Source organism: Ursus americanus, chromosome 20 (assembly GCF_024610735.1).
Source record: "Ursus americanus isolate L20-20 chromosome 20, mUrsAme1.1.p, whole genome shotgun sequence".
Lineage (NCBI taxonomy): Eukaryota > Metazoa > Chordata > Mammalia > Carnivora > Ursidae > Ursus > Ursus americanus.
In genome coordinates, this window is record NC_142146.1 from 25,996,128 (window position 1) to 26,017,059 (window position 20,932).

Sequence of the window (20,932 nt, forward strand, 5' to 3'; positions counted from 1 at the left end):
CCATTGACAGTATTAACTCCTATGGCTGAGCTCAGGCTATTTTTAGATTTGCCGTATTTTACACATAATTGCACGTGGGTGAGCAGCCCACGCTTCTCTGATCTGTGAGCAGCTGGGTTGAGCTGCCAGCTGTTTACAGGGAGTACGAGCTGCTCGCCCTGCTGGCCCTAAAGCCCACACCTGCCTGTTCCCAAGAGAGGTATTTCCAGTCCTCTGTTTGCTATTTAGACAGTGGTTTCCAGCAGCTTGCCCTTTCGTGGGTGGTCCGTGGCAGCAATGGCAGGCTTAAATGCTGGGATTCAAGGGCAGGTAGGTTTCCTGGAGTGCCGTAGCTCATAGGATCTTAGAATGGTGAACATCTGGAAGCTCTAAAAGCCAGCTCCGTAGTTCTTCATTTCACAGATGAGGACTCCAAGGTCCGGGAAGGATGAGACACGCACAGGGAGCTAGTGACACACACACGCCACGTGTCCAGACCCAGTTCCAGTCCCCGGCTCCTCTTTCCCTGAGGCTTCTCCTAAGGCCAGCCTTGAGTCAGGAGCACGATGTCACATCTCTGCTGTTCTGTTGCTCACAGCAGTACTGGTTTTGCACTTGTCATAATATTTATATAAGAAAATTAGCTGTAAGGGGAGGCCAGTTTTGAAAATCAGTTTATTTGCTTCTCTAAGAACTTTATAAATCTGCTTTTCTAGTGTTTATAAAAACGACTTCCAGTGGACATCTTTGGAAATGTTCAATAAGGCAGTTAACGAATGGCATTTGAAGAACAGGGAAGGAAAATACGATGTCAGTCATGCTCTGATAAAAGTTTTCATAATTATTTTGAGAATTTTAATCGTGGGTGGCATAGACCTCTGTAGAGGGAAAAGATACTTTCACCTGAGAACCTTGTTAAAATGCAGATTTCTGATTCAGTAGGTATGCTATGGGGCCTGAAATTCTGCATTTCTACAAGCAACCCCCCCCCCCCCGCCGTGACCTGATGTTACTGGCCCATGACAGTCTTCAAGCAGCAGAAAGCAAAAGAACTTAACATTATGTGGGCAGAATTAAATGAATATATTCATAACCCTATTAATGTATTCCTACCTCCACACTCAGGCACACGTGCAGCTGAATTCTGTGGGCGAAAAGCACACAGCCTCCCCTGCTATTCTGGCGGGGCCTTCAATCATCTGAAATGCAGTTCTGTTTTCAGCCTCTTTGAACTTGTTCTATTCTAGTAGTAGGCTCTTCCTACCCCCCATTTTATGATCAGAAGACTTGGGACACCTGGACAGCATCTCCCTTGTACCAACCCTATGCCTATTTAGAAAAACTCAGCAAATTATACACTGTCTTACCCTTTCCCATGTGAACATACCACACCTCTGAGCCCATGGCCTCGGTAGAAACTGTCCATCTATCATTGTTGTGTTTCCCACTTCCTGGCTGTCTCCCATTTTCCCACATGCTCTTCCACAGGAGGAACCCGCACTATCCCTCCCTCTCTTTTTTTAAATACAATTTTCCAAATACTTCATCTTTCTTTAACTGTTAGGCCGCAGAGCCTGTTCTCAGCCTTCCATACCAGGCTGCCTCTCCATGTCCTCCAATCCGGGCCCTCTCCAGTTGGTGACCCAATAGATAAAAGACTTGTTCACCCCATCTTGTGAAACAGGCTTGCTTTCAAGCTCAAAGGTTTTGTGGCCACCACAAGCATCTCATGCTAAGCAGAGAGCTTGTGTATAGGGGAAGGTGAAACCCAGTTGAGAAGGCTAATCTTCATCAGTTGCCTGTTAACACCCAGTGCTTATCCATCACGCGCTCTTCTTAATGCCCATCAACCAGTTACCCCATCCCCCCAACTGATGAATTATTGAACACTACATCTGAAACTAATGATGTACTATATGTTGGCTAATTGAATTTAAATTTTTAAAAAAGGCTAATGTTTGCTGCCTTGGGCCATGTTTAAATACCAGCTGAATAGCAGCACTTAACTTTAACTGGCTCCTCCTATCAGCAAAACCTTTATTGCCTAAAATTCACAAAAAAATTACATCCATCTTAAACCCAGTTCACAGGATCTTATTTGACTAACTGATGTGATTTTAGGACAGTCTTATTCAAACTGCCCTCCTATCTCATTGCTTCCAAATGAGAGGGTCTGATGGCAGAACCCTAGGGAATTTCCTTTCAGTAAGGCCCTACCTATGTTTCTGCTTCTATTTTTAGACGTACGTCTTCTGGCAAAGGCATCTAACCATTACTGGAGCTTAGAGACCATTTACATTTAAAAATATATGTAAAGTCTTTTCTGGTTGACCCTCAGCCATATCATGAATATGATAGATTTTGCTGTGAGGAATCATGTTTCCGTGACACTCCTTGGCTGGCAGGGTGGTAAATCCTAAGAGAATAAGATGCGAAATGGCAGAGATGAGTAAAGATTTCTAACTCTGCTAAGCACACTCAATTTACTTAAGAGAATTATTTATTGGCAACAAAAACTAATCTTACATAAGCAATACACATGTTTGCTAGTCTTACCCTTGGATTTTCCTAACTAAATGCTCCTTTCCCAGTGCTGAGTTTAGGGCCGTCAGTCATTCTGACAGCTGGATGCCAAATAGGACCCTTGATTATATTTTCTGTGTGATCTGCTTTTGCTTTTTAAGAAAATACTGAGCATAATGTGCCTGACTCAGTACTTGGCTCTTAAGAAATCATCAGTGAAAGTTATATCCCTTCATCTGCCCCTATCACTTCTCAATCTGAGATCTGATTGAGCATGTTAATATCCTTTCATTCTTCACCTGAGAAATATCTCACTTACATCTACTCCTCAGGACATAAAAATCTGCCGTATTGCTGATGGGAAAGCCCTGCGTTGTTCATTCAGCCAGTATTTACTAAGTACCTGCTCTCTGATATAAATATAGGTTCTAGGAGAAGCAGGTTGAAGGTAGGGTGAAGTGGAGGGGTGGTCTTCTAAAATTGAGCTCAGTGCATATGGAAGATGTGAGTAAAACTTCAAAGTAGGGGGAGAGAGAGAGAGAGAGAGAGAGAGAGAGAGTGTGTGTGTGTGTGTGTGTGTGTACAAGCGCCAAGGAGAATATACCTCTTTAGAAATACCTAAAAGGACACATAGTGTCACATGAAACCATGGTCCTCCCAGAGTGATCTCAGAAACGTTGGCAGGGACCAGTGGGGTTCTAGAGTAATATGGATATAATGAACAGAGTGCCACATTTGGAACCAAAAGACTTTGATTTGAGTCACAGTTTGCCACATAGAACTGTGAAGTTTCGAGAGACTTTTAATTTTTTGTTTTTTAAGATTTTATTTATCTGAGACAGAGTGCAGGGGGGTAGGGAGGGTCAGGGGACAGGGAAAGAGTCTTAAGCTCAGCATGGAGCCAGACATGGGGCTCGATCCTGTGACCCAAGAGATCATGACCTGAGCCAAAACCAAGAGTCCAATGCTTAACTGACTGAGCCACCCAGGCGTCCCCCCTCCTTTTATTAAAGATTTTATTTATTTTAAAGAGAGAGAGTCAGGAGCCTTTAATTTTTGAACCTCATGTGTGAATACAGTTCCAAGAGTAAAGGATGGAGGAAGAGAGTCAAACAACTGGATGCTTTCAGAGAGAAGACCTTTAATAGGAAGCCGATGCTTAAACACAGTTTTTAGGTAGACTTTGAAGAAAAGAAGGGTGTGGTGTTGTAAGGAAGCTAGGAGGGTCTTCTAAAAGGGGAATGGCATTTGCAGAGACACACAAATGCACGTGATCTATTAAAGAATGAATTTGACACCTACAGTCTCTACTAAACCTGCCTTCTCCCAAGATCTGGCCAACCATGGCACACATCTGTGAGCAGAAATTCACTTGTCAAAGCCAATAGTGACAAATTACTGGTCTGCTCCCCCTCCTTGACTCATGGCCACCTCTTCAGCCACTACCATTCTGGTCACACCTGTGACCCTAGGTCAACGCTCCATGTGACCCCTCCATTTTGTAATAGCCTACATATTTCCTCTTTAGAGTCTGGGTTAGTCCTTATATGAGATTGTCTGAGGTCAAGGTAACTAAATGTCTGCCAGACATGAGATAACCTCAAAGAGCACAATCCATTTATCTGGGTATTTGAGGTACTGGAAAAGGAAAAAAACAAAACAAAAACATACTAATAAATAATAGTAATAGCGGGCAGTGTGCTAGAGTGTGCTAGAAGTGGACCACTTTGATTGTCCCATCTGATCTCTCCAGCAGCCCTCAAAGATAGGATTACCTCCCGTTACTGATGGGTTTAGTGATTCACACATCAATGCCCAAGGTTATTAAAGTTCAAGCTGTTTGATGCTAGTGCCAGTATTCTGGAAAGTTCTGGTAGAAATGATAGAGCAGTCTGCTTACATGTAGGTGACCTCCCGTTGTGCCGGCTGACCTCACTTAGGTCATTTCCACCCCCAAAGAAAGGGCACTGGCATCAGAAAGCAGTCAGGTCAGTGGCAGGACCCCGTCCTGTGCCTCCTCATATCTCTCTCTGGCCCCTCCATCAGTGCTGTGTATGTGAGTGTTGGGGAGCTCAGGAGTCCAGATGATCTAGAATCTAGTCCTAGCTCTACCACTTTCCCGTCATGAGACCTCAGATGACAGACTGGGGATTGCTGAGCTTGGCTCCCTTTTCTGTAATAGGACGATAGTCCTCATCGAGAATGGTCATTGGGATAGTCAGATGAGGCAATGTCGCCATGTCGAAATGAAAGGTACCAAGTCCTGAGCTTCTATAGTGGGTGAGGTACTGTGCTAATTTATTTACTCTTCGTCATGTATTTACCTGTTTACTTACCGTTTCTTTACCTTCATCTTTGAGGAAGGTTCGGTATTACTCTCAGGCACAAGGAAGCTAAATTCCACCTCCGCTATAGATAGACGCTAGCTCTGCCTTTATCTCCTTCTGCTTCCCTTCTTCATGAATATGGGCTTATGTTACCTTTTGTACCAGCCATTCAAATAAAACACTTTCATTCTAGCATTGAAGAAAAGAGGTTTTTAAGAAATCGTAAAAAGTAGTTTGTGTGCCATTTCCATTACTTTTAGAGTCAGAGATCTATTTTTATGGCGTTGACACCTCTTTAGAAACTGTGGAGTCACCATGGAACTGTTATATTGATGAGATTTTTGTGTAATTTCCACAGAAGTATTTTCCCCCTTTAGTTTCACTGCTGTAACGTCTATAATATATAAAACTTAAATAGAAGATTATAAAGAACGTAATCTTTCTATGCAGAAACAAAAAGAAAGAGCCTTTATCTCATAATTTATTCTGCCTCCTGCTATAAGGAAAATGTGCATCGCATTGGAAATTTAAACCCTTTACATTTCTGCGTTTAATATTTTAAGGCCTGAAAAAACATCATTATGTTTTTTTGTTTTTACACACAGGTGCAACTTAAAGTGGTAGATTTGTTACAAAGAAGTTACATATTAGTAGAATATTCATAAATGCTACCTTAAATCAATATACAGTTGAACTGATTAGGCCTCACATGGGATTAGGATTTACATAGCCAGTACTTTGTTGGTAGTCAGAATTCTTATATTCAAAGCATTCAACAGCCTCCAGAGGTGTCCTTTTGTTTTAATTTGGATTTCTTTATGCTGGATTTCTTAAGAGACTTGTCAGCTTAGTTGATTATAACAGAGATTTGTCCTTAAGATTAAATGAACATTATATAGATATGTGGGTTTTCAGGGCAGAAGGTCCTGATTTCCAGCAGATTGTAAAAGGTGATCTTTGATCTTGTCTTAAAAATAAGGCTGGAGAATTCTGGGTGAGGGTGTACCACTGAGGATACTAAGGCTCTGGGCTCTGTACCCGTGGCCAGCCACATTGCACAGCAGGCCGGGGCCAGGCTGAACTTGGGCTCATACTCTGCATGCAGGAGAGGATTGGTGGCGCCGTCTCAGTCCGCTCTCGTTAGAGGAACTGGATGGTTTGTATCCTGTGTAACAGTGAAGCAGTTTGGCTGCTGTACTGGGTCCCACCCCCCACCCCCACTATGCCATTTTTTGTCCACCTGGAACTTGTGAATGTGACCTTATTTGCAAATAGGGTCTTTACAGATATAATCAAGTTGGGACAAGGTCACACTTGGTTAATCCAGTGACTGGTATCCTTATTAAAAGAGGGAAATTTGGACACAAACATAAAGCCAAAAAGCAGGAGAATAAACAAATCAGGAAGTTTTGTGTTTGTTTGTTGTTTAATAACTGAAAGAAGCCTGGAGGTGGGCAGTCCAAGCAAGTATAGCAGCTCCATGATGTGCCCAGTGCCCCAGGCTCCCCGGTTTACTGCCCACAGCCCTTAAGCTGTGATCTGCATCCACGTGCTTGCAAGAGGACTTGCGGAGCGCCTGCCAGCATTTCAGGGAGCAAAGCGGGAAGTGTAAAGGTCTGAAAGGCACAGACTGAGTCAGACCCAGCAAGGAGTTTTCCAGAAGCTCTGTCCAAGGACTTTTCTTACACCTCATTGGCCAGAGCTGTGTCACATGACCAACCTTGGCTGTGAAGGAAGGTGTGCACGGTGTTGCTCTGAATGAGATCCGGGACACGTTGATATGGAAGGAGGAGCTGGGGTGGCTCCCCAGGCGACAGTACAGCAGTGACCATCTAGGCTTGTTTGCTGTTCATGCTCTTATCAAGTGAGAACAGAGCAGGGAGAGTGGCTTTAGATCATGGGGCATTACTCCCATTTAGGCCTGTCGTGGAAGACAAGGGGCTTCTCTTGTTCCGGCTTTCCAATACATCCGTATCTTCCACCTTCATCTCTGCCACTACTCAAGTATGGGTTTGTGGCATCCAGGAGAGGACACCGGGGTGACTTGCTTTCTGGGATTTTCAGGCAACGTGGCCAATATGATTTTCTAAGATCTCAGGTAGACACTGATACTTCCGTAGTGGGATAATGAATCATATATTTAAACTCAGGTACACAGAAATCTCACTCTGAAGTTTCATTCCCACCAATGGCAGTCCAAGGCTTAAACCTAACAATTAAAGGCAACCTGGTTAACCATCTCATCTGAACAAATGCCCACGGTTAGTTTCTCTACTTTGTGTCTTCTCCCTGCCAGGATGGTGTCAGGGTACTAAGATGGCACATATGTCTCTGGTGTTTGAGGAAAGGCCTCTGAGTGCCCTCTGGGTCTTTGTTGGCCTCTAAGGAGAGCTGTGTTCCTGCATAGTTACAGGCTTCTGTCGTCACTGGAGCCACTGACTGATTGCGCTGTTAGCCTGTAGCCTATGACCCTAAAGGCCTTCAGTCCTTGTTGCTGTTGACCGTGGGCCCCACGTTACACTGGAGGCAGGAGCCAGGCAAGTTGGCCAAACCTTTGGCTCTGGGATATGTTGCACAGCAGACCATCAAAGGAGCAGGCGGGAGCTGCAGACAGAGCCTGGCCCCCTGATTTGTTGCATATGGCCTCCAGTGGCTTCCTCTCCATTAGCTCCTTGGACCCAAGAAGCCCCCCATGCTTCTTCCAGACATCCGGGTGTTCCTGTGTCCATTAGCTGAGCTTCCTTTCAGGGCCCAGGAGTTCTTCCCCTGCTGCCCCCGCTTACACAGCAGAAGCTGGGAAATCTGCCCCACCTTGCAGCTCAGTGTGTGTGGGGAGGAACTCACTGCCCCACCAAACTACCCAGCTACTATGTGTCGTGCCACCCCAGGCAGTCCTGAGACCCTCAGACCTCTGCCTTAAAAACCCTGGCAGTCATAAAAACAAAAGCAACCTTTTCAATCCTCTAAAAGACCTACGTAACTGCTCCTTGTCAATACCCTGCAGTTGGCTGTCGTTTATGTCTTGTTGAGTGGGTTCTGTGTTGTTTTTTTGTTGAGAGAGAACAAATTGTTACAGGCTTTTAAGGAAACCAAAAACATTCCCTCTCTAATTATATCTATTATTCCATTCCCATTCATCTTGCTTTCTTGTTTTGAAGCAGGCCTTTATTATTAGCCAGAAACTACAGTCACGTTTTCTGAGTAAATCAAAGCTGCTGTTTTTCTGCTGTGGTGTGTGAGAGGACTTGTCCGCGTGGTTTAGAGACTTATTGTTGAAGATTCTGACAAACTGTCCGGCCAGGCTCGTGTTGATGGTATCAGTCTTTGCCTTTTCCTTTACTGGAAGTATTTTTGGAAATATTTAGCATAGCGGTGTTTTGAAATGCAAGTTCCAAGAATGTTTTGCCACATTTGCTCGGTCGGTACTTAACTGTGTACCTAAAATGCACCAAGCCTCATTCTAAGGGCTGAGAGTAGAGCCCTGAACAAGACCGTCTCGGAGCTTATATCCTGCTGGGGGAGATGGACACCACACACGCACAAACCATGTGGTAATGCCAGCTGGTGACGAGCGCCGCGTGAGAGCATAGGAAAGGAGACGCCGTGGCCACGACCACAGGGTGACCTGGCCTCCCTTAGTTTGGATGGGCAGGAGGGCTCTCTGAGGGGGCAGCGTGGGACCAGTGTGGAACAATGAGGAGCAGCTGGTCCGCAGGGATGTGGGCCCAGAGCCTGCGGGCCAAGAGAACAGTGGGCCGGCTCTGCCCCTGCCACCAGCAGGGCAGGGGTAAGCAAGCAGGGAGTGCTACATCGCTCTGGTGGCTGAAGGGGGTCGGGCATGGAACTGATGAGTCCCCAGTTGACACTGGGACGTCTCTGCTGAGTGAATGACTAAGCATGGGGCAGGTAAGACCTTATAAGTCGGTGTGCTTTAAGGCCACGAAATCAGAAAGCAGACGTTAATGGAGGATAAACCTACTTATTGTAGTGATTTTCCAGTTGGTGTACGTAGAGGTATCTTTTTTAAAGTGTGTTTTAGTCACCTCACCCACCAGTGCATTCTCCTGCCTAGCCCCGGGTGGGAAGAGGACTCTGCCTCCTGCCCCTGAGCTCCCCTGAGAACCCGGGCTCAGTAGCCTCACCACCCCCCCCAGAGGGCTGTGTACCTCCCTTGGGCACACGGTGGGGGAGCGCTGGGGACCACTGCGTGTGGCACCTCCTGCTGGGCAGCCACAGTGCTGAGCCTGGCAGCCACAGCTGACGTGCTGGATCCCGCAGACCAGGCCTGGATGAAGGACCTCTCCCGTGGAGGGTGAGCCTCCTAGAGGATGGAGAGAAGTAGCTCCCGTGAAGACCCCGGGTGACATCAGGCTGACTCCGTAGGCGTCTGATGGCACGTGTAGTGCCATGAGTTTGTCCTGTTATTCTTATTTTACCATTTTGTTGAACTGACAACACGCCCTACTGCTTAAATCTTTGAAGACGGTGTCCGTATTAGCTTTAGTCACGTGGGAGGGCCTGACCTTCAGAGAGAGAGTGAGTTAACATCACTGAACCATGAGGCAGTGTGCGAAGCCCAGGCTGAAATGCTTCCTCCCAGAGGCTGGATGGAATGCTCTAGGCTGTTCACGTCAGTTAGCAGGAAGTGCCCGGGTCTCTCTGTGGAAGTGAAGACCCATCTGTCGTTGCAAGAACATACTTGTGTCACGTTGGTGGGAAGGCTGTGCATACTGGGCTCTGCTCTCCCCCACACCCCCCTCATCTGCAGCTGGGTAGAGCATCCTTGGTAGAAATACTTGCTATAAAATTGGACAGAAAAATTTTCAAGCAAGTTATGGTGTGGCTAGCAGATAAGTTATACTCAGAGCATTAATTATAAAATGTCATTCTTCTGTTTTCAGTAAATATTCAAGATGTGATATTACAAGAAAATTTGGAAAAAGAGGATCAAATTCTGGTTTCTCTGGCAGGATTAAAACAGGTATGTCCATCTGATCTTTGTGTCCCACTGGCCATCCTTCTAGTGCCTGTTGGGGATGGCACGCTATGGCATGGCATACCGTGGTATTAGTGCCAGCCCCTCGTTTCCTCCCAGGCAGAGCCCCTCCTGACTCCCCACCTCCTTACACCTGTTGCTCCTACTGGTGATTATGTCTGACTAGCTTGTGGCCCAAGCTAGCTTCCCGTCCCCACCCTTGCTTCTTCCTCTTACCAAAGCCATTCCGTTTATTCCTCACCCAGAGCTGGGATAGTGCGGTCCAGCAGCATGTTCAGGTGTTCATCCATAAACCCATGCTGTCCTTGGAGCACAAGTAAGAACCACTACCCAGGACGGACCTCAGACCCGCGAGGACTACGTCTCCCCAACCCTTGGAGGGCTGCGTGGAACATACGTGTTCATGAAAAGAGCGCACTGCTCTCAGATGTCTGCCTGTGTTAGTAACAGCCCAGCTGGGGTGCAGCCGCTCTGGTAGCTAAGAGCTGTTCTGTGGGGCTGGGTAGGTAGGCAAATTGTACTTCCTGCTTAAAGATAACTCCCCGGGATGTGACACCCAGGGCTGACCCTGGCCATTAAGCCTTTGAAATTTGCCTTGGTCATTAGTAAGTTCATGGCTTTGATAGAGTTGGATTTTTTTTCTGTTATTCCTTTCTTATGATAATATATTCATATCTGTACTATTTAAAAAATGGTTAGTGATAAGTCGTTTAAATGTTAAAGGTTTATCTAGTATTACAAAACAAACTCATTCATTTCTTTCATTTATTTTCTTCTTTCTTGAAAACTAGATCAAAGACATTCTGAAAGGTTCCCTGCGTTTCAACCAGAGTCAGCTGGAAGCTGAGGAGAATGAGCAGATCACCATTTCAGATGACCACTACTGCTCCAGTGGCCAAGGCCAGGGCCAGGGTGACCAAATGCCTGGAGCCACCAAGCAGGTATGAGAGCCCTGACGAGCAATGTCACAGTAACTTGATGGGGGCACATTCACGTACGGTCTTTAAAGTTATGAATGACAGAAACTTTACGAAAGTCATTTCACATTACCATGTGCAAAGTTCAGCTATAAAATACCACAAGTGGCCTGAACCAGACAAGCTGCAGACTCCAGAGCCCCACGGGAGACCACTGTCTCCTAGAGTCGGCAGTGTACCGCCTACATCCCCGTATGCAGCAGCTTTAGCCGGGGCCTCCTGCCAGTGCTGTCGTGTGGCCTTCGCAAGTCCCACCTCTGCCTCGGCTAGCCGTCAGGTTTCTCCAGCTGATGCCCCCGGTCCCTGTTAGCACAGGGAGTGCTGTCCTGCTCTCCTGATGCTCTCCTGAGTGGACTTCTCTCGGCTACAACCCTTTCTGCCTTCATGGAGAAGGGCTCTTGGTGTCCATCCTCTGAGGGAATGAGGATTCCTTTTCTCCATAAAGGATCAGATAGTAAATATTTTAGGGTTCGTGGGCCACATGTGGTCTGTGTCTCATATTTGTTTTTGTATTTGGTGTGTGTGTTTGTTTTTACAACCTTTAGAAATGTATAAGCCATTCTTAGCTTGCGAGCCATATGGAAAGAGGCCACAGACCCGCTTTGGTTTATGGGCCATAGTGTGCTGCCCCCCTGCTCTTAAGGTGTTGACATTGTGTAATTTATTCTAACATAAAAACACAGATCGTAGCCGTGAGACAGTGAAGGCCCGGGAGGTGCACAGGCTCACCAGGTATCGTGTTTTCAGAGCTCCTGTCCCAGCCCAGCAAGCTTCCCGCTCCACCAGGCTTCCTCGCTATACTTTATCTGATAGGACTAAAAGTCCCTAATATATTTTTTAAGGGCTTACAAAGTCTCATCTTGAAAAACGAACATTAGCAAAATCTTATCGAAGGCTCTTTCTCAAAAACTAGCATCCAGATGCTTGTAAATTATTTTTTATGATTTAAAAAAAATATATTTTAGAATGAGAGTTGCTTTAGTTTTAAGGGTACTCCCCCCCCACACACACACACACGAGTACTTTTCAAGAAGAGAGAACCTTATGTGGTTATTTTTACCCAGCTTTAAAAGAAAGTTTTCATAGAGCCATTAGTCTGCATCTTTGGCCACATGGATACAGCATTAACGTTGCAAGTTTAATTTGATTAGTTCCTCCAGATTCTCCTTCCCTGAACAGATGTTTAATTTTTCAATAATCATTTCTTTATTCAAATACCGTTTAGCTTAGGCTCACCCCACAACCATTTTTAAATTGACAATTCTAAATTTAGCATGTTTTTTCTTTGTAGTTGAATGTATAAAGTAATATTGAAAACGACCTTTTAAAAATACTAATGAATTTGCTACATTTAAAGCTTCTTGATTATACTTTGCCATTGTTTTTCCTGGTTCTCATATTTGTAAGAACTGCCTGTCGCCATCACTGCCCCTGCAGACCCCGTATGCAAACTCAGGGTGAGCTAGCTGTGACATGCAGGTGACACGAACTGGGACATGCTCTGGTGCTGACAGAGCCGCACTCCTGTGCAGCGTCCAGGCGGCCTTTTGCCTCTGCATGTGCTTCTAAAACACCGTCAACCCATTCTGCGCCCGGGCACCCCGCCTCTGCCTCTGTGCCCCTGTTCCTCCGTAGGGTTAAGTGGAAAAGGAGGAAAGTAGGAAAAGGGCAAATCATAGGGCTTTTCTTCTTTTCTTATATTCCTGCCATGGCTTCTTCCCCAAGGGTGTTAGCAGTTTATAAAAAACCCATCCTCCTGAAAGAGGCTTTACCTGAGGAAGGGAAAAATAGGGGAGCAGTGCTCTCGTCTCGTCTTCAGGGGAGGAAAGGCAAGTGAAGTCCCAGATGAAGCAGCGAGTCCCACAGAAAGCCAAGTGTTTGAGGCTCTGGGCTGCAGCACCCGGTATCGGGACTAGACTCCTACAGGAGCCCCCCAGCAGAAACTCCTGACCCACCATCTTTCCTTAGGAACCTGTCCCGAGGGCGGCAGTCAGGGAGCCAGCTGACTCACTTTGTCACTGCTTATGGGGACAGGGATGGGGCTGCGGGCTGGCTCTGGACAGGAGCATGTGTGCCAAGTGGCAATTCTGAAGGCTTTTCCCCTCCTGCCTCTCAAATGCGAGCTGAGGGCCTGCTCTGCCAGGCACTGGGTATTCAGGGTTATGGGATGTAGCCCCGCTCATGAGCTTCTAGTTAAACAGAGGGCCGGAGATGGTGGGGGGGGGGGGGGGAAGCAGTGCTAGGCAGGCCTTTGTGACATTTTCCGGAAATGTAATCACAACACGTGGGGTCTGTGGTAGGTTGTGCCACAGCTCATCCCTAACTTAGGAATGTCTTTGCTTTCTTGGTTTAGCACTGAAGTACGGGTGAAGGATAATGCCTTGGGAGCAGGTGGCGCAGGGTCCCCCTGCCGGTGCCCTTCCCCAGCAGGAACTTCAACAGGGCTCTTCCTTTGTGGACACACACATGCCCTGCTCCCCGCTGGCATGTTGGTGGGGATGTGGCTAATATTGTTCTTTCCATTTGATTCACAAATCTTATCTCCAACTCTGAGAATGGCAGGTGCAAAGTTGTATTCTGTAAAGGGAACCACATTCTGTCCCTCCCTGCCTGAGTCTGTCCTCACATACTCCTCTGGGAGGTTTTTGGTGAACTGACCCAAATCTCTATCAGTGGGAGGCAGGACCTTATAGGACCCTGGATTTATTAGTCAGCCAGCTCCTCACTGGTGCTTGGGGCCCTAGTTTTACCTGAATGGTCTATAGCTGCATTGTCTAAATATAGTAGCCACTAGCCACATATCTATTTAAAATGAAACAAACTCGTTAAGATTCAATGTAAGTTAAAAATGCAGTTCCTGCATCATACTAGCTACCTTTCAAGTGCTCCATAAGCACGTGTGGCTGGGTGCTGTGTTAGCATGGAAAGAGAATACTTCTGTCACTCTGGAACATGTCTGCCAAACAGCTGGTCTGTAGTTGGGTTCACCTGCTTCCACCTTCCATGATCCTAAACTCATGATCCTAAACGAAAGGTAAGAAGTGAGGCAGGGTGAATGGCGGGGGGGTGGGGGGGGTGCTGTATAGGGTGGTGGTCCTGACCAGTTTTAGGCAGGACTGACAGGTTGAAAAACTTCTTTAATTGTATAGTACATGCCTGTGTTTGGTGAAGAGAGGATTGACTTAGGAATTCCCAAAATTTTTGTAAATGCCATAAACAGAACCTGGTAGCAGCTAAGGTTGTATGGAAATCCAGAAAGGTGGTGTCTTTGTGTCTAGAAAAAGGTTCTAGGTAGGAGTCCGGAAGAGAGAGATCTTTCATTTGCTTTGTGACATTGGCCAAGCCACCAGGCCTCTGATCTGGGTGTCGATGTGTGATCTGCAATAAAAAGGTGAGGAGGGGTGCTAAAAGAAGGGGGTTACTCAGGCCCTGCGGCTGTACCAGGCTTGTCTGAGTCGGTCCATGATTTTATCTGGGAATGGGGAGCGGAAGGATTACCCATCATTTATAACTTGCCGTCCCTGCTGTCCAGGAATGTGCCAGATAATTAGCGATGGTAGGAACCACCTTTCCTTCCAGGCACAGGGTTTATAACCTATTTCTCATCTTCATCGTCTTGTAATGTGTTCACTGTAAGCTAAAGACGACTAGGTCGTCACAGTGTTTCTGTAGCAGAGACGCCACTCTGAAAATAGGGCCTGCTGTACGTGCGCTTTTCATTTTCAACCTCAGATGAGCTCTGCCAAGCAGCACTCCAACCGCAGACCCCGTGTGCGGTGAGAAGTCAAGGGTTTCGGTTTACAGTTCAGGACAATGGTCATAGGAACAGCGTCCACACCTTGGAGGTAGGAGGTTGAAGTCGAGGTCCCACCAGCCTTACGTGCATCCCATGGGCAAATGCAGGGGAAGACAAGCCGCACGCAGGTGTCCCTTGCAGGCTCTGCGAGGTGGTAGCCCTGACTGGGTGCACCTTATGGTGGGACGGTCTTGCTCTACCAACCTGTCCTGGGGCCAGTTATGGCCTCCTCTTCCACCAGAGGGCCATGTTCCGCATACCTCCTCAGGTTTGTAAGAATTAATGTGTTGCTAGAATGTAAACAGCTTTAAAACTTGAGGTGAAGAACTTCAAAGCCTGTTTCAGCACTGTGGTCTTAAGGCTAATTCTGTTTCTCTTCTCCCAGTTGAAGATCTTAAAGGTGGATAAATGGTCAGAGGCTGGAGGCACCTGAGCCATTTTTTAGCCACTCATCCCCCCACTCCCTCCCCGTGTCACCAAGAACATGTAGTTCACGGTCAGTCAAGCCCCAATTTCCCTTGGAAGTGTTGCCAGTGACCTGTCCAGGCTCTGCCCACAGCCCATAGGTGGCCTAGGCCATACCAGTCTGGGGGCCAGAGGACCCGGGGACACTTCTAGCCAAGGGGCTCTGTACATCTCGTCAGACTTCAGACTCGGGCACCAGTCCCCATCCACCCTGTGGGAGAGCAGGCAGGGGGTTGGTTGAGCAGGCGTGGACGTGACATCCGCTTATGTCAGCACGTTTTCTGTCAGGCTGACTTTGAAACGTGGTCGGACTAGCTTTACGCCTGTCCCAGGGTAGGCAGGAGGTTCTCTGGGTTTAACCCAAAACGTTTACTGGTGTTCACGGATGTCAGCTTTTTTTAGTTAAAAAATAAACGCGACTCCTAATTGCTTACAAAGAAAGGAAAATAATTGTAAATTCTGTCTTTATGGGTTTGCCATATACTTTACAGTTGCTATTCCTGGTTTTCACGTTTACTACCATTGCCCCGGGGGCCCCTAAGTGCAGACCCGGGCTGAGCTGGTTAGGAGACACATACACTAGGCCTTCCTGAAGCTCTTTGTTAAGCAGATAGTAAAATCACTCCAGGTGTGGGCTTCCATTAGGGAGCCAGCCCTGTGCGATGCACGTCCACACACATCTTCTCCGTGTGTGGTGACCACACGCTGGGTCAGTCGGTCCTTGTCCCCATTTCACAGGTGAAAACATGACAGCCCAAGGAAGATGACTGATGTGCATGGCAGGGTGCCGCGGGAGGCTGGTGGGGATTCTGTCTGCCGCCTGCCTCCTGAGCTGGCTTCTCTTAACTAACCAAGCAGGAGGCTTACTTTATTGCCCTGGGAACCCAGCATCCAGCTTCAGAGGAACTAACCCTGTGCCACCAGGAAGTAGCAGGGCTTCGGGGAAGCAGGACCAGACACCACATCTTTCCAAGGAGAAGCGTAGGGCCTAAACTTCCAGGAAGCACACACAGGGCTGCTGCTTAGTTCTCTCGTTTCACTGGCTTCTTCTTTCATCCACCTGTACTTCTGACTGTACTTCACAGGCCTCTTCAGAAACAGCAGGGCGCGTGGACAGAGGGAACGCAGATGACTTCATCCTGGTCTCCAAAGATGACGACGGGGGTAGCGCCAAGGGGTCCTTCTCAGGCCAGGCCCAGCCTCTTCGCACCATCCGAAGCACCCCTGGGAGAAGCGAGCCCCTGGCCCGCTCTCCTCTGGTGTTCTCCGACCCTCTGATGGGCCCTGCCTCGGCTTCGTCCAGCAACCCCAGCTCCAGCCCTGACGAGGACAGCAGCAGCAACAGCAAGGACTCTGGCTTCACCATTGTGAGCCCCCTGGACATCTGACCGCAGTGCCCCGGCCTCCTTCATGGGGACTGGCCACCCCCCTCAGCAGCCCCAGGGCCCACCTGAGGCTCCCCCAGTGGAGACCCCTCTGAAACCAACACTTCTTTCCCAGCATGTCTGTGGCCTTAGTGCAACCCATCAGAACCCTCTAGAGGGGCAGACGGCCATAGAGCACACAGGTGGATGTTCACCAAAATGCGGACAGGGCTTTCAGGGCCTGTCTCCGCCTGCCTTTGTCTGAGGCAGACAAGTGTCCAGTATCGTGCTCACTGTCAAAGACCACAATTAGAATCATTTTTCCTCTGTTCCCTTCTCCCCAACTAAGAATTAAGTATGGCAACTCCATTAATTATAACTAAAAGAAGGAAGAAGAGTTGGTTTCAAATCTTCCATCCCTCGGAGCATCAGGCATAGGAAAACTGACTGATATCAAGAAGGCTTTCTCTCTGGAAATCTCTATCTCAGCCTATTTCATTCCTCCTTTGGGAAGCCATACAGCAGAGCCAAATACAACAATGGACTAAAACTGGTGGATTCCAGGGCTGGACAAAACCCATCACTGACCTCTCAGAAAGAGTCATCTTTAGAAACAGGGTCTAAACTTAGGAATCCTGTTTAGGTGTGATGGGGGTTAGATTTTTTCATTTGTTAAACAGTATGTTTCCAAACCTCAGGCCAGATCGACTCTGGCCATCACTGTCCCTCCTCAGACGATTGTATTTCCCTCTTTAGAATCTTTCACAACCAGAAAACAAGGTCACATTAAGCCAGTCTTTGCTGCACTGATTTCAAAAGTCGTAAGAATATTACTCCCTTGAATTGGAAAATGTGACCCTGACTATGGGACATATATCCCTCAGATAGTTTTCTGGTGTAGTTTCTGTAGTTTTGGCGCTAGAATACACCTGTCACCTGTCAAGTGAGAAGTAAAGGGAAAAACCGAAGCTCATTCCCATCCTGAGTCACGACCTCCCACTGGCCTTAAAGTAGCAGTAACAGGGAATTAAACCTGGAGTCCCTTCTAGGGGAGCAGGGCTTCCCACAGAACACTCCAGACATCAGGAAGATGCAGGGTTTCTGCACAGCCCTTCGCTTGCCGGGAGCCAGGCATAGGAGCCGCAGGGCCCGGGCTCAGTTGTGCACCATGTCCCAGGCACCACTGCCAGGGCAGGACCAGCTCTGACCCGCCTGGTGCTTTCCTGGGCTTCAGCACACACTAGAGATTTCCCCTTTTCAGCTGGAAGCTTATGGAATCTTGCTGGGCAGAAACCGTCACATGAGCTATTTCTCTACTTAAGAGGAAAGGTCCCGAAAAGGACACTTTCCCTGTCTTTTGCGCAAATAGGAATATCTAACAAGATAGCCACGGTGCCCATTTCACCTCCGTCAGGGGGAGCAGCCCCCGCCCTGTGGTGACGGGTGCTCAGGGCTTCTCGGAGGATGATGGCAAGGCCTCTGGGCGGTGGAAGCTTTCACGCAAACCAGTGAAAAGCGAAGTTTGAAAGACTAGACACCGTTTACATTCCTTCCCACTGCTAACCATGTATTTCTCTACAGACAGACAGTGTGATAATGACCTGCTTTCCCACGTGCTCTCCGAGAAAGCAGTGAGGACTCGGAGTCAGCTACTGCAGAGAGGGCTCCATTTAGCTCTACAGTTTGTCCTCAGGCTCTAGCAGGAGAATCTCTGAACACGTGAGCATGGGGGATGAATACGAAGTCTGGTTTTGCTCAGGTGACAGGGTAGCCTGGCCTTCCATGATTACTCAAAGACAAGCTGATGAGCTGTCTGGCTCCCCGATGGAGTGGCCTGCTCAGCACCCCTGGGGGTGACTCACAGAGTCACTTACTGCCCAGTGTGTGTCGCCTTGACCATACTTTGTATGCTCCCAAGGTCCCAATACAGTGAATGGCCTTGCAGCTGTGCACGGTTGCCATTATTTTCCCTCAGAGGACCTGGGTCGGGGCGTGGTCAGTGTTTTCAGTTCTAAGGTAAGAAGTGTGGAGCTGCCCTCAGTAGGGCTCCAAGACAAAGTGGAAAGGGCCGTGGAGATGGCTGTCCCCCGGCAGTGGGTCCCAGTCATCTGCTCACTTTCAGCAGTTCCTTTGCCCCGAGCGCTAGAGGCCTGCTACTCCAGTGTCACTGGGCACCCACCACCCCAACAAGGCTCTCGGCTACTTACCTGCAGTTGGCTGGGTGGTTAGCGGTCCCTGAAAACTCCCAGCCCTCCAGCGCACGAGGGGCGGGTCCTCCATTCTGTGCTTCCATGTTGGTGCCACGTGAGAACCAAGGGGGTCTCTCAGAGGCGTCGCTTCTGTGGTCCCCAACGAGCCGCTCCCTCCTCGAAGGAAAGAAACATGAGGGGGAGTGGGATGTGGGCAGTGCCACCCTCCAATTCCCACAGGTCCGTGGGGTTTGAGAATTGTATTACTCTCTTAATCTTTTTAAGTGACTGGTTTTTATTCTTCATAGTTGAGCATAATTTGCATTTTTATTAGTTACAGTGCTATTAAAGAATGTGTTCCTTTTTATTTTATCAAATACCTATGTTCAAGTGCACATTTTTTTAAATCCTGAATATATGAAACCTTTTTGTTTTTCTTTAACAAGTATAATCAGTGGAGCCCTCTCGTGTTTTGATTATTAGCAGTTAAATACGTTTTATATAAAGCTTAGATGAATTTTCGTTGTCATCCACTTTTTTAATACATGTAGCTGTGTTTCATGCATTCCTCTCTGATCAGTTTGGGAATTCGAGCTAAAATTTACCTCTACGTTATATACGAGAGCTACAGATTAGAGAAGGAAAATCATTATGACTTTGCCTTACCTTTTGTATTTGCCAACGGGTCATAAAACACTTTAAACATTTAATTATACTGGATTATTCTTCCAGAGCTGACCTCCTGCTAATGCCCACTGCTAACTGCAATCTGGTAAGAAATAATGTCACTGCAGAATGAGTGTGATTAAAAATAAACCAAGGCCTCCCTGTGCGTTGCCTTCTCGGCATCTGAGTTCAGTCCGTGCATCGGTCCTTCGGGTCTGACCGCCCACCAGTAACACTCCTGCACTTCGTCAGAGACGAGCAAATATAAAGCTCAGCGGCAGTTATGTTGTCTGCTAGTGATAGATAACCTGCCGGAGTCAGCTCAGATTTACTTTGTTTGTATTTTATTAAGAAGCTGCCCCCTGGGGTCGTTACAGAACCGGGGGGGGGGGGCACAGGCCCTCTGGGTGGCTCTCCCATGGAGGCCGGGCCATTCACTCCCCCCTCCCCTGCAGGTGCACACCTGGCCCGGCTCCCGTGTGTCAAGCAGGGGCACTGGGGGTCCTTGGGGCAGGGAGAGGAGGCCGGGATGAATTAAAGACAACACCTGGCAAGGTGGGCTTCCTTCTCACAGGCCATTACTGCTTCCCCTGTGTTACTTTCAAAAGCTCTCTTTTTATAGTGTTAAAAAGAAATAAAAAGTTCCTGTAAACAGGCTTGAGACCACTTTGATGTAAAAGTTGTCATAGTAATTTGTCTCACGATGGCACAATTCATTTGATTTATGGAATACCCTGTTGTGCCATTTATATCCTATTGCTTTGTTCTCCATCTTTACGCTGTAACTCATACTGATTTAAGAAATGACTTCTCCTTTTGGCAAAGTACAGTTATAATAAAAGACTAATGTGAAACTGAGACTGTAGCTTGACTTGTTCCAGGCGGGGGATCAGGGCAAGGTGCTGAACAGGCCTAACCCAGAGGAGACCCGTCCAGGGCACAGCCAGCAGGGCCCCCCACCTGGCCTTACCCATGTCACTGCATGAGGCAGTGACCCAGGGCTCACGCCTAACCTTGCCCCCAGTTTGGGCCCTATTCCACCTACTGGTCCAAGAAGCCATTTGGGGGCAAGGCCCCAGTGGCTTGCCACCTTCTCTGCACTGTCTCCCTTCCATACCAGGTTTGCCCTGGTAGCCTCGCTTACACCCAGCTAACATGGGATTTGATGAAGGGCCATAGAGGAGACCCATCCAGGGCACTGCCAGTGGGACCCATCCCTAGCCTAGGCCTCTGTCCCAGGCTCAGCCAACAAGGGGCTTTCCCTCCCATGGGTCACAACCCATATCCCCCAAGGGACTTTATTATCCACCTGTTCTGCCATGAAAAGGTCAGAGGGTGTGGTGTACTTCTCGGAGGGCTCATGCTGCTGATGGTGACCTGCTTCCCCAACCAGTGATGACCACACACACCGGCATCCCTCGCTGGCCGCCAGGAACAGAGACTGTAGCAGGTGTGGCTGGTGCCTCACCTGTGTCCCTTGGGGAGAGGACTGCCAGGCTGCCGGACCCTCCTCCTGCCCTGCCTGCATCACTGGCTGAGAAGAGGTGAGTGCGGGGCGGGGGGCAGCTTCCCTGCAGGCCTAAGTCCAGGTACTGGTGGTCACAGACAGCATTCTTTGCTTCCTAAGGATGTATATGTGTCACCAGAAAT

At 48.0% G+C, this 20,932-nt stretch overlaps 1 protein-coding gene across 1 annotated transcript in view; it reads left to right on the top strand.

Moving 5' to 3' along the window:
• Positions 1–20,140, top strand: part of TBC1D5 (TBC1 domain family member 5) — a 562,848-nt gene extending 542,708 nt beyond the window's left edge. Inside the window, exons 21-23 of the mRNA XM_045791684.2 lie at positions 9,731–9,810; positions 10,617–10,766; positions 16,149–20,140. Coding sequence (XP_045647640.2) covers positions 9,731–9,810; positions 10,617–10,766; positions 16,149–16,451 — 533 coding nt within the window. The 3' untranslated portion in view covers positions 16,452–20,140. The remainder of the gene's footprint in view (positions 1–9,730; positions 9,811–10,616; positions 10,767–16,148) is intronic.
• Positions 20,141–20,932: the final 792 nt, after the last annotated feature.